Genomic DNA, 27,700 nt, shown 5'->3' on the forward strand with positions numbered 1-27,700 from the left:
TAAACCTGGTGCAAATGGCTTTCGATAGTTGCATCGTAAACGGGCATCCAATAGATTCTACTCATAAAGAGATAGATCAGTAGTTTAGGAATGTATGCTTGCTTTCTTTTTTCTTTCTTTCCTTTCATCGGAAAATCAACAACCTAATTCAACTCACTTCTTTTACCGGGCGGTGGAAGACTAGGGATATATCATTTAATCAGGAAGGGCATCACCAGCTACAGTAGTTGCATTCTCACCAGCCTTCATAGCAAGATTTCATAAAGAGTATTTACTTAGGAGGGCTTCTTGTAGTCTGTATTTGGCATCGACAAGAAAGATGGATCTGGATATGATTGCAGCTAATCTCGAAACCATTGAAGACCGACTTCAAGAGCTGGAGGAGGAAAAGCGAGATTCTGAGCATGCCCTCGGCCGACTTTTGCAGCACCCTCCAGCTTTGTACCCGGAGCTCGTAGGCCAGCAAATGCAAGAGTTACGAAACCGCATTCGCCGTCTCGAACAAAGGATTTCTGGTCTCCTAAGGGCGAAGGAAGCGTTAATTGTGAGCGGTGCGAGTCGAGTAGCTCTAGCTTTCAACCGCGACCCCCCGGGAAACTAAAAAAAGAAAAGAGTCCGCCAACTTCCTATATCGCTATAATTTAAAATAAGGAGTCCGTCGACCCAAAGTCTTGTATGCTTGCTCTATGTCTTTGGTTTATGTACTATGTTCTTAGTTTCCTTTTTAATGGTGTGTGGCTGGTCTACGGTGTGTGTAGGCTTCCTATTTTATGTATGCTTGTAATGCTTCTGCTTTGTAAAATATTCCTTTTAATATCCGGTCTTCATCTTCCTTAGATTAGATGCTACTTCCTTCGTCTAACGCACTGCCCCACAGATAATCAAAGTCTGTAATAGCGGACGATTCTATCAAACCCTAAAGTAGAAGAAAAAGTAGAAGAAAACCTACGAAACCATAAAGCTTCCCTCCTGTTTGGTAACAAACAGAAAGATACCATTGATATCATTGGACACTAAAGGGTAAAACTTTGCTTTGTGCTGTTCACATAGTCGACTGGGAAGTATACCGGAAAATCTCATTAATCTTAGTATGGAAGAGTTTTCTTTTTACGAAGGGAGAGGAAAAGAGTCACCGGCAAAGTCTTAACTAAACCCTGAAAGCCTCAATCTTCACTTCCTTCAAGGCCTTCTCATTAGTAGGGGCCGATCTGACTCTGCAGTGTCGCTAAGCAGAATCTTCTTTCCATCCGCTAATGGACCTATGCTCGACCATCAACTCTGACATCCATAAGTAGATTAGGAGGCATCTTCTCTTTCCTTGTACGTTCCAGCTCGCTTCGTCTGCTTCAGGAAGAAGGTATAAAGTGTATCTACCTTCAACAGCACATCACTACATACCAACATTAGCCCTAACATCTCGTTAAGCCACCCACACCGAGATCGACAGTCAAAGGAAGAAGGAGATATTTCCGGTTACAACTCAAAACGACACTGTTTCACTAAATGAACCAAAACTGGGCCAACACAAGGCTCAGCTCTCCTATGACTACAAGACATAAGCCCAAGACGAGTTTTGTCTACAAACCGAAGCCCAAAGTCTCCTCTGTCTTATTTATCACTTAAAACAAAACCAGAGCTGAAGCCATGAACGTACAGCGACGTCATTCTCTGCCACAGTACAGCGGCTCAAATCCCACTTCTAACCGTTACCATACGCTCCAAGCTTTAGAGATCTGCTAAGATGAAGACACGTAGCATTAGAGAAGGCTTCACCTCAAATTTTGTATTAAAAACAGGGAAACAATTATTAAGAGATGTTAAGCCGAAATGAAAGAAGAAATTCATAATCTTTCCTCATTGAGCATTTATTACCTTTGCTTACAAAGGGAAGACCCTCTTCAAAGAGAGTGCAATGACTTTCTGGTGAGACTTTCCGTTTCACAGTTCCTGAATCAACAAAGTTTTCCTTTTCTCTTCGATTTGTTGAGTCTCGGATCACTTTTCTTCCTCAACAATGGCGAAACGGAACTAGAAATCGAGAAAGAAGAGATCGGCATCACCACCAGTTTCACCTGAGCATACTCCGCTCTGGAAGTAACCTTACCTAGTGGATCAAGGTTTTCTACAGCTCAGATCCTCCCCAGCACACTCCAATGGTTTGTGTTGCCGATCGCAGCTTCGTTGTCTCAGATTCACCAGATAATGTTTCTAGCCCTTATTATCTTCGGTGATCATCCGGGTCTGGCTCAACTCTTAATGGATCTAACTATGCTGGACTTTGTATATGTTGACTGAAGCGCTCTTTTATTGATGGTAGTCTGCCTCGTCCTAGCCTAGATGATCTTATTATAAGTTATAAGATCTGGGTAAGGTGTAAGAGTATGGCGAAATCCTGGATTATGAATACTAGAGATATCTCGATCTTATATATGCAAGATACGGCAACGGAAGAAATTAAGGAAAAAAGGTTCTAGCTCTCAAGTTCCAGTCTGAGCTACTGAATGATCCAAAATGAAAAGAAAGATTTTTCGCTTTAACCAAAGAATAGACGAAAAAAGAGGTCCGAAGGTGCTTTAGCAACGAGACTGATACCTCCGTCAAACCTACGTCGGGGAGGAAGCAGCAAATCACTTGAGGGAGATCCTTCTTCAGCCACTAGGTCAGGTGCAGAAGTCTAAGTGGAGTACCGGCAATTCGTTTTCAAACGTAGGAAAGGTGCTGTCCAGCACACTGCTTTTCTTTTTACCTTTATTCCTAAGAGCAAAAGAAGGTAAACGACAAATCACACTCCTATGCTTTGCTTGCATTAATTCTTGGAATTGCTGGGGTGGCATGACCAGAGTAATCTATGTCCTCGCTCTACTGCTTATGTTCAGATTCCTAAGCTGGCAGAATTCTATCCTGAAAATTGCTTCACCAGGAAGTCAAGTTCTTTCTGTTCCTGCTTTTTCTTCGAGTTGAAGGAGCCTTTGGTTTCACCGTTTTACGCTTTGAACCTGGACCTGCTTTCTTTCTTCAGCACAAGCGCACACTCCCAGCGAAGTAGCCCCTGCAGCCTCCCGCAGCCCCGTAGCCTCCTGCAGCCTCCTTTGACGGAGGTTTGACGGAGGTGGCGAAGCAACCCTAGCGAAGCAACCTACTTTGACGTAGGTCTTTGACGAGGGGCTTTGACGCGGGTTTGACGGAGGTGACGAAGTAACCCCTTGAGGGTGTGGGCTTGAGTAAAGCAGCAAATTTGTTTCACTAGCAAAGCAATTGTCCGAATGAAGCGTCTCATCTTTATCACAAATGCTACGAATCCAGAGACTTCCTCTGCATCATCATCCTCGTCTGTTTCGCTCTCGCTCCAAGCAAACCAATAAGGGAGTATTCACACATTCAGCTTTTGTGTGCCCCTAGCGAAGCAACCTTTGCATTAAAAACATTTGAAGTCTCTTCTCTAAAAAAGGGCAGTGCTCAGCTTTGCCATATCCCTACACTGTTGTTCTCCCTTCTTTGACACACGATCACGATTTGTTGTTGTGTTCTGTGTAAAAGGGTTTTTCCTACTTTGTCCATTCTTCTTTACTACTTTGCCAAAGTTTCTAGCAAGCAGTGTGCTGCCGATTGAATCTTCAATATCTCTCTTGTTGTCTTAGTGTGTGCTGCAGCAATGCTTTTTCTCGGACTTCTCAGTCTCCATTTCATACGCTTGTAGGTGACCTACAACAACATCAAACGCAAGGGTATCTGTGTCATTCATGGCTTGCGAAGGGCTGCTTCGCCGGGAGTGTGCTACAAAACAGAAGCTTTTTGACTTTTGTCTTTGTCTTTCATTTTGAGCAGCATTGGCAAAGCACAGATGAATTGTTCAATGGTCTCTCTTTCCTCCGTGAAGCCAGCAGCATATCAATACGAGATCTCTTTACACTTGTCAACCCTTCTGTAGGATATCCCAAGCATCTTTGGCTGATTCACCCTTGAATGTGTCACTTGCGATTGCTGACAGTGCTTTGCTGTTATACTTTCGACTTCTTCTTCTCAGCGTCTGTCCATTTATCACTATCCTTTTCTTGCCCTGCCGCTTCTACTCCTTTCACCCTTTCTCCACAGCATACCATGCGTCTTCATAAATCCCTCGGTGCATCTTCACCTTATAGTTCCCTTTCTCAGATTGGTCGATGCACAGCAATCAATTCCTTAGATTCCCGCAGTGTGCTGATCCTCACCTGTTGTAAGTAGTCTTGGTATTTGGTCGGTAAGTAAAGGTACGGAAAGAGAGGGATTCGAACCCCCGGTAAACAAAAGCCTACATAGCAGTTCCAATGCTACGCCTTAAACCACTCGGCCATCTCTCCTACATTATGACCCAGAAACCTCGAGTGAATAGCGAGTCATTTATATTCTTGCAGTAAAGGTAGTTAGTTCTATATTTCGTTTCTTTCCTTATCAGAGAGGGGCCCCTTAGGCCTTGGGGGGCGGGGCCTCTTTTTTGATTTTTGAATAAAAAAAGGGGGAGAGGGACCCTTTTTGATTTTTGAAGTACAGCCCTACCCTATAGTGGAGTTATTTTTTCCCTATCTAAGCTATATCAACATAGCAAACTAGAAAACTTATCCGCTTGTCAATTCTTGGTGTAATATGTAAATGATTGGTGTCAGAATTTTTCACTAATCAGGTGTGATCAGTCTCATCCGTGTAAGAATTAGGAATTCCTCTTCCAACTCGTCCCAGAATGGGCGTTATGGCAAAGAACAAGAAGAAAACCAAAGGAGAAATTTGTCCAATAGTAACAAATGGTGCTTCCACAGGTTGACATCCGATCCAACCTAGTAGTAAGCAATCCGCCAAAAGCAACCAAAACATTCCTTGGTGAATCGGTCGAAAACTTGAACTACGCACATACATACTTTTAAAAAAAGGTAAAGCCAAGAGACATATAAAAACTGGTGCTATTGCGGCTACACCTCCCGCTTTGTCAGGTATACTACGAAGAATGGCATGGATCGGTAGGAAATACCATTCCGGCACAATATGAGGCGGGGTGGACATCGGATTAGCAGGTATATAATTGTCGGGATGTCCCAAAACATTAGGAGCATAAAAAATCCAAATAGAAAAAAAGATAGCAAAAGCTACCCAACCGACTAGATCCTTGACATAAAAATAAGGGTAAAAAGCTATTTTATCCATCTCAGAATGTACACCCAATGGATTATTTGATCCATATTGATGCAATGCGGCCAGATGAAGAAGACTGGCGCCTACTAAAATAAAGGGGAGTAAATGATGAAGACTAAAAAAACGATTTAAGGTGGCATTGTCCACGGAGAAACCACCCCAAAGCCAAGTCACTATGGTATCTCCTACTACAGGTATGGCGCTAGCTAAGCTTGTAATTACTGTAGCTCCCCAAAAGCTCATCTGACCCCAAGGTAGTACATATCCTATAAAAGCTGTCACAATCATTAATAGGAAGATTACAACTCCAAGACACCAAACAAATTCCCTAGGACTGCTATAACTCGCATGATATAGACCACGAAAAATATGAAGGTAAACCACAATAAGAAACATACTTGCCCCATTAGCATGCATATAACGGAGCAACCAGCCCCCTTCAACATCTCTCATAATGTGTTCTACGCTGTTGAAAGCTAAATCCACATGAGGTGTGTAATGCATAGCTAAAAAAACGCCAGTCACTATCTGAATGACTAAACAAATACCAGCTAACGGACCGAACCCCCACCAATAACTAAGATTGCTCGGGGTTGGATAATCTACTAAATGCTGATTAAGTGTGGAGGATATAGGTTGTTTAAGAAGAGAGAATCGTTGGTTCCTTATAGTCATTTCTCTTTCCTATCGTGACAACTCTTGTTCACCCACCTTTTTTTGCGTTCTAGGGCCCTAAAATATCCTCAAATATATATATTGATATTTGAGCCTTTCTTTGACTTTTGAAGGCGTTCCTCGGGGGCGAATTAAGCGTCGACGTTTTTAGAATTCTTTCTCCTACACACCTTTGCCCTCTTTCACCGAAGAGGAAAGAAGAATCTTTCAAGCGGGGCAGAGACCTAAATTTCTTAGATTCATTCCTAAGCTTGCTTTGTCGCAGCAAGATGGATTGGATGATCAGTCCGAGAGTGCTGTAGAGAAGAGAAAGCGGTCAAAACTTCTCTGATTCGGTCACCGAGCAGTCGGACAACCCTTCAGTAACCCAGGATGACCCGAGAGAAGATCTCGTCCACCAAGCGGGACAGCGGAGTGCGATCCTTAAGCAATTGGAGGTTCTCGCTCATCTCTTGGGATCCATATCATCTGAAAACTTTTCCTGTTACATTAGCATAGCTAAATTTGAATAGGATGACTCAGCGTCAGGAAAAGTAAGCCCCCCTTTGCCTTGATTGAATTTGGCTTCGCTGCGCTCTTAATCAATCAATAAGCTTATTGATTGGATTCATCCCATTTCATTTGGGCGAGAGGCCCGAAGGAACAAAGAAGCTCGACTGTAAGGAGAGGTGCTTTAGCAACTCGACTGAAAAGGCGTTCCTCGAGAGTGAAACGAGAGGGAGGCTGGGCTTATCCATGGGACTTGCCTTGGCGATTAGACTTTCTTTTAACACATCCTCGAATTCGTCTCGTCGGTTGGTTGATTCTCGAAATCACCTCTTGAGAAAAAAAATAAGGTCCATCAGGTTTTGCCCTGCCATCTCCGGCGAGGCTCCATATCCGTGAGACTGGATCACTGTAATTCACGGAAGTCCATTTGGACCTCTCCTTTTAGTCGAGTCACTCCGTGCCTCTCGGGAGTAGGGGCTTTGTTCTGGGGGGGCCGACTTGCGCTGCTTTATAAGGGATATAATTTCATAAAGTAACTCTCTCTATCTATCCTTAGAAGTAGGGCGATAGAAAGTCAATATGAGATTTGCGTTGGTTTTTCCAACGAAACAAAGCATTATCATTCGGAAGGCTCAGTCCCAACTCGGACTTCCATGATGGGTTCATCCCTCCGCACTACGGCGCTCCAATGAACAAGAGTTCTCCGCCTTAGTATATTTAGAAGAGTGGTCGGGAGTTACATTCGTAACTTAATGTTATGTTCACGCATTATATCTTTCTTTCCAAGAGTACTACCTGTACGTAGTCTATGTCTGGGGAGCATACTTGACAGGAAATAGACACAAGCGGTAGAGAGGTCCCCCACTTCGATTCCCGCCCCGTTCGCATCTCCGATCCAAGATAAGGGATTACTCTGTTAGGTCTTTTCGGTCCGGAGCCGGCTGGTAATGGACTTACTTACCTTGCTTGTGGACCAGCTGCGGAGCTAACCTTTCTTTGTTCTATTGGTTTGGTGGTTGCTACCAAGACGATTTCTTTATGCCCATCAAAGAACCTCGAGATGCTAATCCACGAAAAACGATACGAGAAATTCGAAAGAACTCAGATACAGAACGAGGGCGACCCGTGGAAATCCATCGGTTTCTTACTCGTGCAAAGGAACTATTTATTGGCAACTTGGACAACTTATAACGATGTTTGTCCCGCATATCACTAAAAAGATCGGGATCTTTACAAAAGGCTTTATAAAGCTTTCGTCTCAATTCAAATTTAGCCGCGAGCAATCTACGTTTGTGATCTCTACTATTTTGCTTCTCCGACATCTTACTGAGTTTCCCCCTCATCTTTTTGCAAAAAGCCGCTCCACGGTGGTAAAGTCTCATCTTGTGTGTTGGCCGAAGTGACAATAGTCACATTGAACCCTCTAATATGTTCGAAGATCTCGAAATGATCTTCCAGTTCCGGGGAGAATTCGCAAAACTCCGTTTCCATCGAGAATTGAATGGAGTTTTTCCGTATTTCGACCGGAAAATCTAACAGAGACATTACTGTCGAGATTCTGACCGAAAAATTAGACATTCCATGCCCTCGGAGAGTGCTTTGTCGTGCTAGGTCACTTACATATCCTTTGTCTTTATTTGACCCCAAGAATGGATTAGATCGAAAGGACTTTCCTGCCGAACCCCTTTGTGTCTGTATGAATTTCTGACCGCGCGGAATCTCCATAGCCAATTTTCCATTTTTGATTATGAAATTATAGGGTGCCTTTGGTACTACTCTTATTTCACACGATCCAGGAACTTCCATAACGTTGGCGTGATTCGGTTTGAGCAACGGATCTTGACGTGATACATCTTCGTAATGAAAATTGAGTGGAAACATGAGTTGGCTTTTACAGTATCTATAGAATAAGCTGACTCCTCCTACTCCTCCTTTCCGAAAAGATCATCCTTGGTCCTTTTGACATAAGATTCTCGGCCCGCTTTCTCCATTAACCAATTACGTTACGACCACTGAACAAACTTGGTTGACGAACATGGTTTATGAGCCGCTAATGTAGCGGCTTGTCGAGCATTTGCCAAACTCACACCATCCATTTCAAATGGGATTTGTCCCGTGGACACACGAGCAATCCAACCCGTAGGATTTCCTTTTCCTCTTCCCATTCTTACTTCTGTAGGTTTCCCGGTAATAGGGAGATCCGCGAAAACTCTTACCCATATCTTACCATTTCTTCGGAATTGTCCGCTCATAGCACGATGGAAGTGTCCGATTATAGCCCGACGCGCTGCTTCAATGGCTCGATATGAAAGACGACCAGCTTTACAACTTTTAGTGCCATATCTTCCAAAACCCAGTTTTGTACCATCCGGTTTGCAACCCCTACTACATCTGCCTTTACGATATTTACTATATTTCGTACGTTTCGGATATAGCACGTCCCCCTTTTTTTTGACTATATGAAATCCACACTTTGACACCTGAGATTCCGTAACGAGTAGATACTTCGGCAGGAGCATAATCGATTTTCTGGTTAAATACATTACGAGAAGTTTTTCTATGCTTATAGCATTTAGTTTGAGCTTTTTCTGCTGCGTCTTTTAATCGACCGGAAAAACATATACGGATTCCCTCCACCCTTTTTGGAATCTCCTTCACTATTTTAGCAAAAATGGAATGAAATGATCTTCTGTTGTTCAGATACTCACTCCCCTTTTGCACAATCGGAGAAGCGCTTTGATAAACAGATTTGATTTTGACTGACTCAATTAAGGTCTTAGTGTTTGTTCTATTAGACAAGAAAGATCGCATTTTTTTGACTTCGTAAAAATAAGAGTTGTACCTGTACGGAATTCCTCTCTTTCTCAGTATGATCTCTATCATCCTCTTATTTTCCTTTTCACTTTGAGTCTCATTTTGCATTCATCTAAGTGCATATAAAAACCAAAAAATGGAAAAATCTGAAAACTTTTCACAAAAAAATGCTCATGTAGTTGCATTCACATTTTAGGTTGAGTCTAATTTGCATTTTCATATAGGTTGCATCTTGCTGGGAGTAATGATAGGTTCTTTCCTTGAGAGTACATCACTTTGAGAATTTGAAATAAATATGCTTGTGAAATAACTTCTGTGCTTGCAAGGCTTGAAATGGTTTGAATGTGAGAAGCAAGTTTGAATTGAACTCATCTCAAATAAGTGAAAACCTTGAACTTGGCTTGAAATTATCTTGTGATGCATTGTCTAAATAAGTTTGTGGATACCTATATACATATTTGAGCTAGAATCCTGTTTTTACCACCCTCACCTTAGCTCAAATAGCTGAGTCCACATCTGGATCAGTTTTCCTCACCCTGAACCCATCCTTCTTTCAAGCCAAATGTTTGTGTGTGATTGAAAGGCCACCTTGGATCAAACTTAGCAGAAAGTGTTAGGTTTAGAGCGACAAGGGCAAGTCTCATTGACTGTTTAAGTTCCATCATCAAGGAGCTAAGAGATTTGGTGAGAACTAAGTGTGGGCGAATACTTGTTGGTGAGTGGAAAGGAGAGATGAGTGGAAATAAAAGGAGAATGGTGAGAACTAGGGGATAGAAAAGGAAAAGAAATCAGTCTTGGAGTTTTGAGTCAAAGAAAGTGAGCTCTAGTGTTTTGAAAAGAAAAAGGCTAGCCTCTAAGTGAAAAGAAAAGAAAAGAAGCCCAAGAGCTCAAATGTTTTAAAAACAAAGAAAAAGAGGCTAGAAGTTACAAAAGAAAGTGAAAAGGAGCTATGTAAAGTTTGAACTCCAAGACTTCAGTGTGAAAATGATGAGTGAGTCCCCTAGTGAGAGGAAAATGAGTGTGGAAAGTGAGGTTCTTGAGAGGTTGAGCAAGTGAGAAAGCTTTGAGTAGAGTGTGGGGTGGGATGAGTCCTTGCCCTTGTATGCATATGTTGATTTTTACCTTTAGCATTCTGCCAAAGTTTGATCATTCATAGAGAGATCCCCTTGCTGCATTGAACCCACTCAGGCGCTGATGAGACCATTTTAGTCTCATTACCTCACCCTAGCCAAACTTTGCTTGTTTGAACATTGCATCATTTGATCCACTTGGTAAAGAGCTTAATGAATGTCAAAGAGTTGAGGAATAAGAGAACTTGTGGAGATTACTGTTGAGTTGATACATCAGAGTATGGTCTTGCATTGCATATTGAGCATGAACTTGAATTCTCTTAGTGTTCACTTTTCTCTTTCAAAGGAAAAATGAGCTCCCAATGCATTCAACCTCTCTCTCTCATTTGTTCTTTTGCTTGAGGACAAGCGAAGGATAAGTGTGGGGGAGTTGATATATTCATAAATTGCATCATTTAATGTACATATTCTAGTCCAAATCATGTCTCATTTACATTCATTTTAGGTCTTTAGGCATTGTTTTAGGACTTAGGAGATTGCATTAGGTCCAAGAGAGTTTTGCATGTTTTGGAGTGTTAAAGAGGTGCTTTTGGAGTTTATTTGGAGTGGAGGATGTGATTCAGATGAAGAAATGGAGTTGAACTTATCAAAAATGGTGAAAAGGAGCAATTTTGGGTTTCTCGGCAAAATGATGTACTGATGGCCGAAGATTCTCGGCCAAAATCCTTCCCGCGGGTAGCTTTCTCGGCCAAAAACACGTACCGCGGTCAAGTCTCTCGGCCAAAAATCTCGGGTGCAGATACATTTCCGAAATCGCGTCACCGGAAGCTCTTCCCGGCCGATTCAGCTTACAGGGTCTTCAGAAAAGTTGGAGATAATTGAGTCAAAAACCCAGGACAGGTTGAATAAAGGCATTTGGAGCACTGAGCGGAAAGATACTGCCAGAAATTGCTTGTTGGCCGCGGGTGGAAACTCTTGTCGGCTAGTTTACGGGACATCTTGCTCTTCGCGTATCTTTTGATTGAACCGTTGGATTGTCAAGCTGTAAAGTGTGCTGGAAAGCTGATACTTCCATCTTTAAGGTCTCCAAATTTGAGCTGGATCAGACGGTGAGAAGGCCTTCAATCTGGGGTGAACTTCTGACAGTTTGACTCTGAGCTGAAGTCTGGTTTTCTATCCATTTTGTTAAGTTTTTCCCTAAGTTACCTGAAAAGAGTCTTGGAACTACAAATACTAGAAAAACGTAATAAAAGTACTTGAAAGCAATTAAAAACATAGAAAAAGTATTTCAAACCGATCCATAAAAGTGGTCAAAATACGGTGTTATCAACTCCCCCAGACTTAAACCTTTGTTTGTCCTTAAACAAAGCAAAACCCTAAACTGGTTAAGTGAAAACAAAAATAGGGAATGCACAAATCTCATAGACATGAACTCCTAAACTAGGACCAAAGATAGTGCATCAATCCACAACTTAGCCTAGAAAATTCTCACCAATGCACAAGAGATACTAGTCCACTTTTTCCGTCATGCAAAACTTAAACAATCTAAATCTTGATTCCAGTCAACTAGCTCTCTACATTCATTAAGTTCAATAGTGAGTTCTCATTAAAGACATCATCCAGGGTAGACGGCGTTTGGCATTAAAGGGCTGTTTAAGTGGTGGAGTTAAAGTTTACCTGAAGATCTGGAGGATGCAAGATAATATGCAAAACCGCAAGAGAGATAAGGACCTGTTGATGACCACAATTTTCAGTCACTTCTTCTTGCCAAATGTTGTTGCATAATCCTTCCTCCTTTGTTGTAAACAGCTATTCCCCCAGACTTAGATTCTTTCTGGGAATCAGAAAATGATCTCCAAAACTCCATAAAATTCGAACTCCAGTTGCCTTGGGACTTAGAATTCGACCTCCCTAGACTCTCTAAGGCTTTTATTTCCTTTCTTTTCTTATTTTAGGATTTTTTTTTTTAATTTTTTTATTTGAAAAGGAAATGCCTTTTAAAGAGAGAGAGACTAGAGGACAAGATTGTACCAAAATTTGAGATTTTTCTAAGGCAAACTGAGCTTCCTCTTGTGTTGAATCCTTCCGGGAACTTTTCCGGCAAATCGCAGGTCTCTGTCCTTAGTGACTGAAAACTGCGTCGTTCCTTTTTCTCTCCAACGTTTTTGCACTTATCTGCATATAAGACAATAGAAAACAAGAGTGCATGTGGTTTGAAAGAGGATTGGTTAAGGTGGGGAACTAGCTAAAGATGAACTAGCCATTCAGGATCAATTGAGAGTGGTAAAAGGATAAAGGAGTCCTGAATGTATGATTCGTTTCCCTGGTCTAAAGCTTCAATGAGAAAATTAAGTCCAGATTAAGTCCAAATAAAACAGAGCTAGTGTATACCTTCATCTAAATCGAAATCATTCAAATTCCTCTAGGGTACTTTGTTTCAAATGTGCTTAGCTACCGCCTAGTCTAGTCCTAAATCATGAATGAGCATGTCACTAGGAACACTCTAAAGCACACAGTCAACTATCATTGATTCATGTTCACCATTCCCTTTTAAAACGTATTTTGTTTTGAAAACCGATTTTGAAAAAGTTTAAGGAAAATGCAAAAAGTGTAGATAATGCAAGACTCATGAAAGAAAAGTGGTTAGAAAGGGATGAAATCCTCCCCCAGACTTAAATCACACTGTCCTCAGTGTGAAACAAGTCGAGATTGGATGAGAAAAATGCATAGATAATCGAATTGGTAAGGCCAAAGAGAACTTACCTGGATCCGGGATACTGGTGGAGATGAACCGGATTCATTAGAAGAGGTTTGGGAAGGTGATAGGTGGTGATTAAGGTGGTGGAGGGTGATGAATGAGGTGGAGTGGGGATTGGTGAGGTGAAATGAGGTGAGGTGGAGTGGGGATTGGTGAGGTGAAATGAGGTGAGGTGGGTGGTTTGGGGTCGGGTTTGATCTCAACGACCATTTGCCGCGGTCAGGAGCCACGCGACCGCGGTAAACAGGTGCTTGGATGCGGTCAGAATCACGCGACCGCGGTTGAAGGGGCGTTTCCCGCGATCAGAACGTCTGCGACCGCGGGAGCTTATTTCGCGGCCTCTTCCTGCTTCTTTTTGGTTCCTGCTGGGCCGAGCAGTCAGGGACCATCCTTCTTTTTGGTTTTTTTCAGGTTTTTTGATTTTTTTGGCTTTTTTGTTTTATAAGAAACACCTGAAACTAAGAAAAAGAAAAAGATCAATAGAAAAAGAAAGAAAAATCCTAAAGAAAACAATAGCTAAATGGGTTGCCTCCCATTAAGCGCTTCTGTTTTAAGTCGTTTAGCTCGACTTTTGGTGTTGGACGTGGCTTATTCCAATGAAGAAGACCTTGTCCTAAGACAAGTCTTTTTCGACATCTCCTTGCTTTGCCTAGCAGGTTCTTCGTCACTCCAAAGTTCTTCTTCAAACTCTTCTGTTGCAGAACGTTTTCTTGCTTTGCTGTTGTATGGGACAGCTTCAGTAAAGACATCTTTGTCGATATTAGCAAATGAAATCCTCCGGTTTGGCCTGTCCATTATAGCTCCGAAAGTTGCTAGAAAAGACCATCCGAGAATCACTGGATATGTTGCATCTCTCGTTTCGACAATGTAGAAGTCGACATGCACTATGCAATCTCCTATTCTCAAAGGAATTTCATGAGCTATTCCTTGAGTTGTTGCATTTGAATCATCAGCTAGACTAATCTTTGCTCTAGTCCTGCGCAGGTGTTTAATACCAAGTCTCAAAGCAATTGCCTTGGTCATCATGTTAAGACAAGCTCCAGAATCACATAGCACGTTTTTAAACATTTCTCCTCTAATAGAACAAGAGATAAGAAACTGACCTGTACCTTCAATTTTGTGAAGTGTTCGAACAAGTTTACCTTTTCTGGCATGATTGAACAAGTCTTCTATCTCAGGGATTGATTCTTTGCTCTCACAGAAGTAATGGCCTATCATGAAATCCTTGCAAGCTCTGGCAAAGGTGATTCCTTCAGGCAAATTTCGAACCACATCATTGAATTCGTCGAGCTTTTCCTTGCTGATTTTGTTGGTGTAGTGGCTGCAGTCTTCCGGTCTTTGAAGGTGGATTGAATAGATTGCAGCATCAGGTGATGTTCTGAAAAAAGTCAGACGTCTGGCCCTCCCAAAGTAGGTTCGGATATCCTCCTTTGTCTCCTTGCTGTACCTAAAGAAAACTTGCAAACAACCAAGATGCTATATATCATCGAAACCTGTGTAAAGAAGGATCGATTTCACAAATTTGTTGAATTCAATGAGCCTTTTCTGGAGATTGGTGCTCCTAATTCCACGATTTTGTCTGGATTGCCTCCTTCTATGAACAGACGATAGTCTTCATCTTCGAGGTAGTGCCCTTCATATTCATCCTCATATGCTAAAACTATGTTGCAAGGAAGTACCTCATTTTCTTCTTGAGATGTTTTGGAGCTGATAGCATACACTGTTTGCTCACGAAGAGGGGTTCTGACCATCCCAGCAGATGTATCAAATGAGTATTGACCTGTAGGAGTAGAAAGGGGCTGAAACATATCTGACGGAGCAATTGCCGTGGGTGGAGGCTGTACGACCGCGGGTGGGGAGCGTTTTGCTGCGGTCAGGAGGCTCACGACCGCGGGTGGGGAGTTGTTGGCCGCAGTCACGAGGGTTCCGACCGCGGGAGGGAGACTCCGAATTGTTTCCTCTGTTTCATCTGCTCCTTTGCCATCTAAACTGATTTATGGACCTTTTAACTCTGTTTCCTCCTCTTTTAGGCTAAGATCTTTGATGGGAAGAGTCGAACCATTTGTTTCACGTCCTTGCATAAGCTTTTCGACCTTCTCTTCAACTTTAACAAGAGCATAGACTACTTTGTCCACGGTTGAGTCTATTTCCTCTGCTTTGTTTTGAACCTTGTGTACTCCATCCCAAATCTCTTCCACGCAGGAGTAGGTTTGGTTGTTATGGTCGTTAATAGTTTCTTCTGCTTCATCAAGCTTGACCTCTAAGGTGTGGATGTTTCCACTAGCCTTGCGAATGCTCACTTTATTTTCTCCAACTCGTCCTTCGACTGCTTCTATCCTCTCCTTGATAGTCTCAGCATCCTTGTTTGCTTGAGTTTTGATGGTTTTGACTTGAGCAGAAAGATCCTCAAGCTTTTTGTTAAAGTGAATTGACAAGTTGTCAATTTTCTCGCGAAGGGCGTCTCTAGATGTTGCTTGAGCGTCGATTAAGTGCACGACCACCACCTCTAGTTGACTCAATCGGTTAATGAGTTGGACGTTTTCATCTTGGTGAGGCAAACGACGAGCAGGATGTCTAGGGTTAGCCATTGGAGGAACGTAGGGCTCGTTCTGGAACGTTCTGTAGTCTTCGGTTCGAATTTCTTTGTAGAGATCGCGTAGATACTGCTTCTCTCTGCGTCTGGTGGCTTGAGGAGTGTTATAGAAACCTTCCTCATAGTGTGTATTTCTATTTATGGGATCCATATCTTCTGAAATGGAAACAAAATAACCGAAAAATGGAAATATGCAGAAAAATGGGTTCTAGAGTCGATTTACCAACCTTTCTTGGGGTTTTGCGGAAAAGAAACGCGTGCCTTCCCCGGCAACGGCGCCAAAAACTTGATTGTGGTGTCGGTGTGTGTCGAGGGTTGTCAAGTTTTACCCTAAATGAAATCAATAGCCGCAAGTGCACAGTTGATCGATTGTAGTACTTAGGGATCGAATCAACAGGGAAGGAGGATCTTTTCCTGCAAAAGCCTTTGAAAGAAATATAAAGTAAGGAAGTCTAGAACCAAACGGTTTTTGTGGGGGTTTTGGTGGTTTGTTTAAAATGTAAAAACGAAATCTAAAAAGAAACTACGGGAATTAAAATGACATAATAACTAAACTTAACGAAAATGAGTATAAACGAGAAAAAACGGATATTCTAATTGCTTAAATGAAAATCGACTAAAAAGGAATGAGAATATTGAACTAAAGCTTGAAATAAAAACGATGTAAATATATAGGAAAGAAGGCGTTGGGCTTCAGGGAAGTTTTCTTAGGGGTACGAACGATTCAAAACATTGCTAGAGAGTAAAATTGGTAAGATCTTAGCTTAAACTTTTCGAACTGGAGTCATGGACGTATGAATACGCCACTGTCGTGATCATAGACAACTATCTCTCTCAACCCTGACCAGTAGGTTTCCACTCTGGCCCTGGAAAAGAAGAGAAGCATTATGTTTAAGACTCGTCAGCATTCACAAATCGCCCATAGGTAGGTTTCCACTCCTATGTTTGTTTTGATCTCCCAAACTAGATCTGACACCGGATGAACACTTTCGTGTCACCAAGCATCTGGATCAGATTGTAGTTCATGACGCTACTCTCATGCAGTAAAAACGAATTCAGAATAAAAAGTTCTAAGATTCTGATATGTCTATATTTTACATCATTTAGGTTGCATTATAGAGTCCTCATCATGTGTTTTCTCATGTAAATTGAGTCTTTAGGCGTTAAAATAGGACTTAGGGCTTGCATTAGGTCCCAAAGAGTTTTGCATGTTTTGAAATCTTTATCAGGAGCTTTGGAGACGAATTGGAGCCTAAGAAGAGGAACAGAAAAGAAAACGGTGAAGAAAAGGGTCAAAAATGGTGAAAACCGCTTGGAGGAATTTCTCGGCCAAATCTCGTACCGACTGGTCGGAAACCTCGGCCAAAATGTTTACCGGACGCTCATTACAGGCCAAAAACCATACCGATCGGCCAGAATCGAGTATCTAGTGCAAAAATACCACGGGACAAAGTTTTGACCGAGGCAAGAATTTTTACGACCAAAAAGATTACCGCGGTACACAGCCCTCGGCCATTTTTCTTACCGCGGGAAGGTTTTTACGACCAAAAGTTGTCCTTGCCCGCGCAATTCAGAGATCAGCAATCCGGGGAACCTTCCGGTCCGAATCAGTTGGTGGGGTCTTCACCAAAGTTGGAGATAACCAAGCAAAGATTCCATAACAGTTAGAATCATCCAATTCGGACCAGTGGAGAGAAAGATATGGCTTCCGGAGCATTCACCAGCATTGCGCATACCCGAGAACTGAACGGCGAACTTCAAAGATCATGGCGGACGGAGCCCCTCCAGACCGAACCAGCTTACCCGGTCTTCACCAAAGTTCGAGATCCATGGAAGATCTTCTCAGAGCATTTGGAATCGCTCAATTCGGAGCAAAGGTTTGGAAGATAGGGTCTCCGGAGTTCACATCGGTCTTAAAGTCTATTTTCTGGTGATTTCAATGCGGCGGAAAGATGTTAAATCCAGGAAGCCTTCCACTCCCCAAGCTCCGATGGTATCTTCACCAACGTTCTAGCTTATTGAGTCATCTTGACTGTGGAACTGGTCCCAGAGCAATTGGAGTCGTGTGCTGAAAGTTACTGCCTCCGGAAAGTGACATGGTCGATACAAGCCTAAAAGAGTTGCGATACGCGCTAAGTATTCTCACAAGCCTCGGTATCTTTACCTTGGCGTCACTCAAGTCGAGGCTCATATCTTGGAAGTATTCTGGACTAGACCTCGTGCCAAAGCCTTGGCATGGTTAGATCGAGGCATGCATACGTAAGAACTGAAGCTGAAAACGACTAAGTGTTGAAAGTACATCTCGGTGTAATAACCTCGGCGTGCATGTCGGACTGTGTTCTCCCAAGCAGCTCGACATCATGACCCCTCGACATTTTATCCCGAGGTCCCTTGTCACGAACCCAGAATCAAGAACAGAATGGCTCAAGAACATATACGTGAGGATAGATCAAAGACTAGGGTTCATGCATGTTCTTGACGTGTTCTTCACGAGATCTTCATCTGGATCCTGACTCACGTGCACGCCTCGGCATGAAGACCTCGACTTCACCTTCCGACATACCGTGGCACTCACCCATCAACCCAAGAAGGCGGTTCAGTACCCGGTTTGTTCCGGGCTGACCCGCGACACTTTCCCTTTGCTATAAATACATTTTGAGACTAAAAACCTAGTTATCTTATCTCTTATCTGTTTTTAGCTCTAAGAACTTGCCTCTTTTGTGAAACTTGATTAATCTAATCCGATATCTCGTTTTTGCATCGTAATCTTGTTCTTTCTATATTTCTTTTATCATCCAACATCAAACTCCTTATCATGACTAGCTACACGTCTTGCAAAGGACTTAGTGAGCTCGTTATGATCAGTGAGTAGTCGTTTAAGCGGCTTTAGATAGATAGATTAGGGTGCTTTCAAGGTGGATTAATGGGTTTAGGTGTCTAGTCTTGCATGTTTCATTCCTTAACCGACGAGATCTCTAAGCTGGATCCAAGCACATCACTTGAGGTTAAGATCTGAGACATATCTCGCATCAGAAGTGTTTGTAGAAATGTCTGAACCACTCGGTTAAGGGTTTAAGAGTCTTTCATCGCGAGAGTGATAGTTTGTTCTCTTAAACGACGTTTTTGAACCGATTCTTATTGCTGACTGATTCGTGCTTCTCAAAAGGGATTTTGGTATGAAAGAGGATCAGTTTAGACGTTTAATACTTTCATGAGAAGATTAACGTGCCTTGAGTTCAAAGTCAAATGAAATCGCTTGATAAAATGATTCATTAGCCCCTTAGTCTAACTTGGAAGCACCCGAGTCAAATATCCTGACTAAAGCTTCTGCCTTTATCATTCATTACCATCATCTGAATCACCTGTTTGTTATTTGCATCTTGATTAGTTTAAATCTCTGCTTTTATTTAACTTTATTGCTCATTTGCCTGTTAATCATCGTCACCAAACTTTTATCATCTTGTCTTGACTTAAGTGAACAAATGACATAGGCTAGTGTCTCGCTTACAAGCTTGGTTTGACACCCCTTATACTACTTTGACAAGGGGATTGATAACCCTTCTAAGAGCCTGAAAACTCTTAGTTATCAATTGGCGCCGTTGCCAACTTGTAGGAGCATTAGTCTCTTGTTTGTTCTTGAGTTCACGCTTTTCTTTCCTTTGTTTTACTAACTTCTTTCCAAGTTGTTGTTTTGTTTTCAGGTGCATGAATACCAGGTCTCGGAACACAGGATCGCTTTTCCCATACGACGATAACATCGACAGATTAGAAAGGCGAGCTCGCGAGAGAGAACGGCACTTTGACAGACTTGGAATGGCAGAACAACAGAGAATAGAGCAACAGGCTCAGGCAGCCGAGCACCAGGCTCAGGCTAATCAGGCGCAGGCAGGAAGAAATGAACAACAAGCCTATGTTAATCAGCAACAAGCTCAAAGAAATGAACGGCTTACTCAGCAAAACCAACACCAAGCGAATAGAAATGAACAACAAGCCCATCATGTTCATCCGCCACCGCCCCAAGTTCAGAGACAACATCCTCCTATCTGTGTTGGAGAGAATGACCGAGCTAATGCACACCAATACCGAGCTGGGATTCAAGCTCCACCAGTTCAAAACAACAACTTTGAAGTTAAAGCTTCCCTGCTCAATATGGTGCAAAACTCAAAGTTCCACGGTCTGGCTGGAGAAGACCCTCTCGAGCATCTAAATCAATTTGATCGGGTTTGCGACTTAACCAAGATAAATGGCGTCTCCGAAGATAGCTTCAAGCTACGCTTGTTCCTTTTCAGCCTCGGTGATAAAGCACACCAGTGGGAAAAGAATATACCGAGGGGTTCTATACAAACCTGGGAGCAGTGTAAACTGGCGTTCTTATCAAAGTTCTTTTCCACATCACGCACAGCTAAGCTCAGGAATCAGATCTCAAGTTTCACGCAGCACAATAACGAGAGCTTTAGTGAAGCTTGGGAACGGTTTAGAAGCTACACTAACCCATGCCCACACCACGGCTTCTCAGAGGCATCCCTCTTGAGTACTTTATACCGAGGTGCACTCCCCAAGATCAGAAACCAACTCGATACAGCTTCAAATGGGAATTTTCTTGGAAAAGAGATCACTGCGGCAATGGAACTAGTTGAGAACCTAGCCATGTCCAATGACACGTATGGAGAGGACTTTGATAGAGCAAACCATACAGAGGGATCTAGTGATGAACAGCGCATGAAAAAGGATATAAGAGAGCTTCAGAGTAAGCTTGACAAGGTTTTGATGGCGACTCAAAAGCCAATACACTTTGTAGGCGAGTTTGATGAGCAAGGGCCAAGTTTTGACAATGTCAATGAAGATGGTCTAACACAAGAGGAGCTGAATTACATAGGGAATCAGCAGAGGTATCAGCGGTTTAACTACAACAGTAACCCAAACCTCTCATACAGAAACCCGAATGTAGCTAACCCTCAAGACCAAGTGTACCCTGCTCAACAACAACAACAAAGCTATGCTCAAAAGGCTCCTTTTCAGAATACCTTCCAGCCCAAGCAACAGTTCAGTGGGCAACAGCACGGCTACACTCAGCAGAATCAAGCGGCTCAGAGTAACAACTTCAACAACCAACCGCAGCAACACAAGTTTCCACCAGGGTTCCATCCGCAGCCGATGGGTAATCAACAACAGATTCAGGGAACGGGTCAGAATCAAATGGGGAACGACGTCTGTGGGATACTACAGCAACTGTTACAGGGCCAGCAAAGGGTTGAGAGCCAGCACGCGACAATGCAACAAGATATCAGAGAGCTTAAGCAGAATCAAGCTTCTACATCATCAAGAGGCCCAGCTTTACCAGGTAAACCGGAGCCGAACCCTAAAGAGTATGTGAACGCCATCACATTGAGGAGTGGTAAGGAATTACAAACTCCAACGCCTAAGACAAAGTTCATTGAGGCCAATGAGCAATTAGAGGGGGAGGCAGCCTCAGACGATGCGTGTAAAGAAGCGGTCTTAGAGAAGGAACCGATCAAGGACAAAGGAAAAGAGGTGGAAAAGACAACCGAGCTTGAAAAGCCCTATGTTCCACCACCACCTTATCAACCCAAGATACCGTTCCCAGGGCGTTTCAAAAAGAAAATCCTAGACAAGGCAAAGGCGGTCTTTGAGAAACACTTGGAGAACACGCAACTCACCTTACCCATTATAGATGCTTTCTTAGCTATACCCCAGCTTGGGAAGTTTCTAAAGGACGCGATCCTCAACAAGACAAAGGAGCTCCAGGGTATGGTGATACTGAGCCATGAGTGCAGTGCCATAATACAAAGAAGATCTATACCAAGGAAGCTATCTGATCCGGGCAGCTTCACTTTGCCGTGTGCTTTAGGTCACCTGAAGTTCTCAAACTGTTTATGTGACCTTGGAGCTTCTGTGAGCTTAATGCCTTACACGGTGGCCAAGAGATTGGGATAAAAAAGCTACAAGCCAGCCAAGATCTCTCTTGTATTAGCTGATAGATCGGTTAGAACCCGGTGGGGTTGCTTGAGGATCTACCTTTGAGGATCGGTGAGATAGAAATCCCCACGGACTTCATAGTTCTTGAGATGGACGAGGAACCATTATACCCTATCATCTTGGGCCGACCGTTCTTAGCAACCGCAGGAGCCATAATAGATGTGAGATGAGGAATGATTGAACTACACATCGGTTCCGAGACTATGAAGTTCAACGTGAAGGAAATGATGAAGAAACCGACCATTGGAGGTCAGGTTTTCTATGTGGAGGTAATGGAGGAGCTGGCTGATGAGCTCCTTGAAGAGTTGAACGCAGAGGATCCCTTACAAGTGGTCTTAACGCGGGAACAAAGCGAGCACGGGTACTTGAACGAGGAAAGCGAGGTGTACAAGCGTCTTTTGGACCAACCGAGGGAACTTGGAGCTGAGGCGAGGTTTTTGGAGCTCCACACGAGCAGCCTCGACATTCTAGAAAGCGAGGAGTCAAAGGGAAAAGAAGAGACACCTCGGGATATCATGGCCGTGATAACTCATACCGAGGCCGATGGTAAACCGCGCGAGAATGAAGCAAAGGCCGAGGAAGCTGTTCCGGGCCAATGCAGCTTTGATGCCGATTGGAATGAGGCAGACGCACCCCCTGTTGAGCTCAAGCCTCTACCAACAGGGCTCAGGTATGCATTCTTAGGTCTAAACTCTACTTTTCCTGTGATCATAAACGATAACTTGCTTGAGCATGAGGAACATGCATTACTTAGTGAAATAAGGAAATTCAGGAGAGCCATAGGGTATTCCTTGGCTGACATTAGAGGAATCTCTCCTGATATATGCACCCACAGGATCCACCTAGAGGACCAAGCCATGTCCTCTATTGAGCACCAACGTCGACTTAACCCGAACCTCAAAGAGGTGGTTAAGAAGGAGATACTAAAGCTCCTTGAGGCAGGGATAATATATCCAATCTCTGACTCTCGGTGGGTATCTCCTGTACACGTTGTGCCCAAGAAAGGTGGGATCACGGTGGTGAAAAACGATAAGGATGAACTCATAGCCCAAAGAACTATAACCGGCCATCGCATGTGCATTGACTATAGGAAATTGAATTCTACATCAAGAAAAGATCATTTTCCTTTACCATTCATTGATCAAATTCTTGAATGGTTAGCTAATCATACTTATTTTTGTTTTCTCGATGGATACTCGGGGTTCTTTCAAATACCTATAGACCCCCGAGATCAAGAGAAAACGACATTCACCTGCTCTTATGGCACTTATGCTTATAGAAGAATGTCATTCGGTTTGTGTAATGCACCAGCCACTTTTCAAAGATGTATGATGCACATTTTCTCTGATCTAATTGAAGAGAAAGTTGAGGTGTTTATGGATGACTTCTCCGTATACGGCTCCTCTTTCTCCGAATGTCTTGTTAATCTTTCTCAGGTTCTCAAGCGGTGTGAGGAGCATAGGCTTGTCTTAAACTGGGAAAAGTGTCATTTCATGGTCCAAGAAGGCATTGTCTTGGGACACAAGGTATCAGAGAAAGGCATCGAGGTGGATAAGGCCAAGATCGAGGTGATGGTGAACTTACAAGCCCCGAATTCTGTGAAAGGAATAAGAAGCTTCCTTGGCCATGCTGGGTTCTATAGATGGTTCATCAAGGATTTCTCCAAGATAGCCAGGCCTTTGACCAGGTTATTGTGCAAAGAAGTGGATTTCAACTTTGATGAAGAATGTGAGGAAGCGTTCAAGAGAATCAAGGAGGCTCTGATCAGTGCACCGACTGTACAAGCCCCTGATTGGTCTTTACCATTTGAAGTGATGACCGATGCATCTGATTATGCTGTAGGAGCTGTCTTGGGACAGAAGAAAGATAAGAAGCTCCATGTGATCTACTATGCCAGCCGCACTTTGGACTCGGCTCAAGAAAAGTATGCCACCACCAAGAAGGAAATGCTTGCCATTGTGTTTGCATTTGACAAATTCAGGAGTTATCTAGTGGGATCAAAGGTCACGGTTTACACAGATCACGTGGCCTTGAGGTACCTGATGTCTAAGAAGGACGCTAAGCCGAGGCTTTTGAGATGGGTCTTATTGCTCCAAGAATTTGACATGGAGATACTTGATAAGAAGGGCATTGAAAACGGAGCCGCAGATCACCTCTCAAGGCTGAGGATTGAAGAACAGGTCCCTATAGATGATGCTTTATCCGAGGAACATCTCATGTTAGTCCGGTCTTACTAAGAGGTGGAGGAAGCCAATACGATCAAGGAAAGAAGCCTTCCATGGTTCGCGGATCTTGTGAACTACTTGTCTAGCGGATTAGAGCCACCAGACCCTTATACTTATCAGAGGAAGAAGTTCTTTAGAGATGTGATGAGGTATCATTGGGATAAGCCGTATCTTTACGTGCTTAACAAGGACCATCTCTATAGGCGATGCTTGGCCGAAGAAGAGATCCATCCAGTGCTACAAGAATGCCACGGCTCATCGTATGGTGGTCATTTAGGTGCGTTCAAGACAGTTGCCAAGGTTCTACAGAGCGGTTTCTGGTGGCCGACCATGTTCAAAGACGCCCAGGAAGTGGTCTCGAGGTGTGAAGCTTGTCAAAGGCACGGAAACATATCCAAAAGGAATGAAATGCCCCAAAACCCAATCTTTGAAGTAGAAGTCTTCGACTGTTGGGGCATTGACTTCATGGGTCCCTTTGTAAGCTCATATGGGAATCAATATATCCTTGTAGCAGTGGATTATGTGAGTAAATGGGTTGAAGCGGTTGCATCTCCGACCAACGATTCAAAAGTGGTGGTAAAACTCTTCAAGAGTATCATCTTCCCACGGTTTGGAGTACCAAGAGTAGTCATCAGTGATGGGGGAAGCCATTTCATCAACAAGACTCTTGAGACTCTTTTGAAGAAGCACGGAGTAAAGCACAAGGTGGCCACCCCTTATCATCCGCAAACCAGCGGCCAAGTGGAGGTTTCCAACCGTCAGATAAAGGCCAATTTGGAAAGGACCGTGAACTCATCCAGGAAGGATTGGAGCAAGAAACTTGACGATGCTCTGTGGGCTTACAGAACCGCCTACAAAACCCCCATTGGAACCTTACCGTTTAACTTGCTCTATGGGAAGAGCTGTCATCTACCGGTTGAGTTGGAATACAAAGCCTTGTGGGCAGTGAAACTTCTGAACTTTGACATCAAGACCACACAAGAGAAGAGGGTTTTACAGCTTCATGAGCTTGAGGAGATCCAGTTAGATGCTTTCGAGAGCTCTAAAATCTACAAAGAAAGAACCAAGGCGCTCCATGACAAGAAGATACACAAGAGAGAGTTCAAAGAAGGGGACCAAGTTCTGTTGTTTAACTCAAGACTCAAGCTGTTCCCTGGGAAGCTGAGGTCTAGGTGGTCCGGTCCGTTCACGATTCTTGAAGTAAGATCCTATAGAGCCGTGGTTTTGAAAGGAAAAGATGGACAAGGCTTTGTGGTAAACGGCCAGAGGGTAAAGCATTACTTGGCATCAGAAACAAGGGAGGGAGCTACCTCACTTCCTCTACTTGAACCGGAATCAGCCTGAAAAGATATGAGAAGTCAAACTTAGCGACGTTAAACAAAGTGCTCTTGGGAGACACCCCAAGCTTATCCATGTACATATTTCGTTTTTCATCTTCTTTTTCTTTTTATTTGAAGCTTTTTGAAGGGTTTGTTAAGTGTTTCAGGAGTTAGACAGTGAACCTTGAGGGTGAAAGTGAGAGAAAGCTTGAAAAAGACACGGCCTGATGAATTAAGTCAAAGAGCATACATAGCCTCGGTATCGACCCTCGGTATATTCATACCATGGTCATCTTTTACCGAGTGAAAGCTTGAGAACCTCAGCTAGATTCCTCGACTTAATTTCATCATGGTCGTGTCTGAGAAGTGCTATGGTAAAATAACTAAGTGTGGGGGAGGCTCACGGTGTAAACACCTCGGTATAAGTATACCGAGGGGCGATGTTCACTTAAAACGGTCAAAAACCTTGATCCGAAGCCGCGACCAGTTTACACCAAGGCCAGCCTGTTTAAACCCCCAAGCCTCACGTGTTCTTTGCCAAAAACAAGTGACCTCGGCATGATGCCCTCGTGGTGGAGCGTGCCGAGGCACTCGGTTTCAAGAAATGATCAAAAGCAAGAACACATGAAACACTTAGAACGAAGAAGAAGCTTTGCGAGGTCCAAAGAAAAGACGTGAAAGCTATGGGGATTTACTCGTTGGCATGGGCTCAGACAGCTCGGCTTGGTACCCTCGGGGTGGAACAAGTCGAGGCAGCTCAGAGTAACACGAGAAAATTTGGCTTGGTCCGTACAGCCCACGTCATCCCCATACCGCATCCATTTGAAGGGTTGCGCGGCATTTTGAATTTGAACACTCGGTCAAAGTAGTTTTTGGCGCGGTCAACGGCTGGAGCTGGAGCAGAAGGGGGGACCAGTCCCACAACAGTCCAAATGCCAGCTGGAAAGCGCGCTCCAGCCCATACCGACCTCCATACTTGGCCAAAACGCAGAGTTTGCCCTCTAGACTCTTTTCTCTGCATTTCACGAACACAACTCACTCATTTCTCGTTCATTTTGCGTGATTCCAAGCGTTCTAGACTAGTTAGGGTGTTGTCTACTCTGCATAAGCATCTCGTTCAGCTTAAATCTTGCATTCCCAATGGTATTTGCATCTTAAAGAACTCATTTTGTTCCTTCATTCTTTGCGAGCTTAAATATTTGTAAAATGTGGAATCGATTCTTTTAGAGCATATCGGCCTTTGGGAACAATTTTTTAAATTCCACCAGGGTAGACCACACACGAAAAACTGGTCTTTGCATTTAAAATCACTTATTCTTGAATTTTTAAAATTCTTGAGAAAATGCGCTTGGAATCAGTCTTAATGATGATTTGTGTGTTTGAGCTGAAATGTCTAGATAACTTGTCTCTAATCGGTTTTTCCGGCTTGTTCTTACTTTCCTTGTTGTCTGAAAACGCTATGAATATCAGTTCTGCTAGAGAAAAAGTTTTGTACTTGCCAATCTTGAGATACATGTGCTTAACGATATACTTGGCTCAGACGGTTTCTTTGAGAATCTCCCTTGCAGATGACCGGAGACCGAACCGTTCCTACCCACGAGACAAACAGAAGTGCGGGCCAGAAGAGAGTTTTGAAGGGTAAAGCCGTTGCCCTGCCACGTAGTGGAGAGACCAGCAAGAAACCCTCGATGCTACCCGATGATGAGCCAACCCCCAAACGAGCAAGAAATACTGAGCTCACTCTGGCACCAGCTCTCGAGTCAAAGAGGAACGGGAAGAAGGCAGCCGTGGGATCTGATGACGACGAGCCCGGAGCCTTAGTCCCTTATGTAGACAACGGTGACAAAAAGTCCAAGAAAGAACCAAAGGCCGAGCCCGAGGATGAGCACTTCCCAACCACTGAGGAATACTTGGACCACTTTAACTCAATCAGAGTGGCTCAAGGTCGATTCCCTGACTTGGAGTTGCTGAAGAAACTCGAGATACTTGATGACGTGACCCTCATTTTTGAGAATATGGGCTTGGCAAAGTTCTTTGAGATGAGCGATGTTGCCTATGAAGGGATTACACAGCAGTTTCTTGCAACCTTGGAGGTCATCATCTACCCCAAGAGAGATCCAAAGCGTTTACATGGCAAAGGATTCGGCCACATTGAGTTTGAAATGGATAACGTGCACTACAAGGTCAGTTTCAAGGAGCTTGATGAAATCTTTGGGTTTGAAAGGAATGGAAGCTCGCTTGACAAGTTTGTGTACCCTCGTGATGAGTTGGCCGCCTTGTGGGAAACGATATCTTTTGGACCCTACCTCGGAGGCAAGAGAAAGACAAGCTGCATAAGGAACCCTGCGATCAGATACACAAACCGCGTCCTAGCATCAACATTCTTCTCGACCTTTAACCCTGGTGTTATTCACACGGCCGAGCTTGAACTATTGGGACTCGGACTGAAGCCGTTCATCACTCAAATGAAGAACAAGAAAGAGTTCCAAGGGCCGCTGCATGTACCATCATTGGGTGCATTCTTTGCCATTCAAATGCTCACTTATCGGCACAATGTATGGTGCGACCGCAAGAAGCGAGGAGCAAGAAGACTTCAGAAC

At 43.4% G+C, this 27,700-nt stretch overlaps 4 protein-coding genes and 2 non-coding genes across 6 annotated transcripts; all 6 read right to left on the reverse strand.

The window, feature by feature from the left end:
• Positions 1-724: 724 nt before the first annotated feature.
• Positions 725-1,345, reverse strand: LOC112086241. Its single transcript, XM_024155151.1, is given in 2 exon segments — positions 725-906; positions 996-1,345. Coding segments are annotated over 2 exon segments (267 nt in total). The 5' UTR covers positions 1,081-1,345.
• A 354-nt stretch (positions 1,346-1,699) lies between these two features.
• Positions 1,700-4,170, reverse strand: LOC18015891. The gene is given in 11 exon segments (XM_024155140.1): positions 1,700-1,773; positions 1,873-1,947; positions 2,030-2,122; positions 2,593-2,674; positions 2,997-3,079; positions 3,082-3,121; positions 3,124-3,216; positions 3,296-3,344; positions 3,572-3,702; positions 4,005-4,078; positions 4,081-4,170. Coding segments are annotated over 11 exon segments (840 nt in total). The 5' UTR covers positions 4,127-4,170.
• An 80-nt stretch (positions 4,171-4,250) lies between these two features.
• On the reverse strand, positions 4,251-4,337 carry TRNAS-GGA. Its single transcript has one exon. It is a non-coding gene; the product is annotated as a tRNA-Ser (tRNA).
• Positions 4,338-4,600: 263 nt separating this feature from the next.
• LOC18015892 (cytochrome b) lies at positions 4,601-5,946 on the reverse strand. Its single transcript, XM_006397963.2, has one exon. It carries the CDS (start codon positions 5,833-5,835, stop codon positions 4,654-4,656), a length of 1,182 nt encoding a protein of 393 aa, XP_006398026.1. The 5' UTR covers positions 5,836-5,946; the 3' UTR covers positions 4,601-4,653.
• Positions 5,947-7,285: 1,339 nt separating this feature from the next.
• On the reverse strand, positions 7,286-9,016 carry LOC18015893 (60S ribosomal protein L5, mitochondrial). The gene has a single exon (XM_024155136.1). The coding sequence runs from the start codon at positions 8,203-8,205 to the stop codon at positions 7,648-7,650; it is 558 nt and encodes a 185-aa protein (XP_024010904.1). The 5' UTR covers positions 8,206-9,016; the 3' UTR covers positions 7,286-7,647.
• A 10,947-nt stretch (positions 9,017-19,963) lies between these two features.
• On the reverse strand, positions 19,964-20,070 carry LOC112086382. The gene has a single exon (XR_002899497.1). It is a non-coding gene; the product is annotated as a small nucleolar RNA R71 (small nucleolar RNA).
• Positions 20,071-27,700: the final 7,630 nt, after the last annotated feature.

Source organism: Eutrema salsugineum, unplaced genomic scaffold, assembly GCF_000478725.1.
Source record: "Eutrema salsugineum unplaced genomic scaffold, Eutsalg1_0 scaffold_21, whole genome shotgun sequence".
NCBI classification, from domain to species: domain Eukaryota; kingdom Viridiplantae; phylum Streptophyta; class Magnoliopsida; order Brassicales; family Brassicaceae; genus Eutrema; species Eutrema salsugineum.

Excerpts from the sequence above, each read along its gene's own strand:
- LOC18015892 (XM_006397963.2), bottom strand. The coding sequence starts at position 5,835 with ATGACTATAAGGAACCAACGATTCTCTCTTCTTAAACAACCTATATCC.
- LOC18015893 (XM_024155136.1), bottom strand. The coding sequence starts at position 8,205 with ATGTTTCCACTCAATTTTCATTACGAAGATGTATCACGTCAAGATCCG.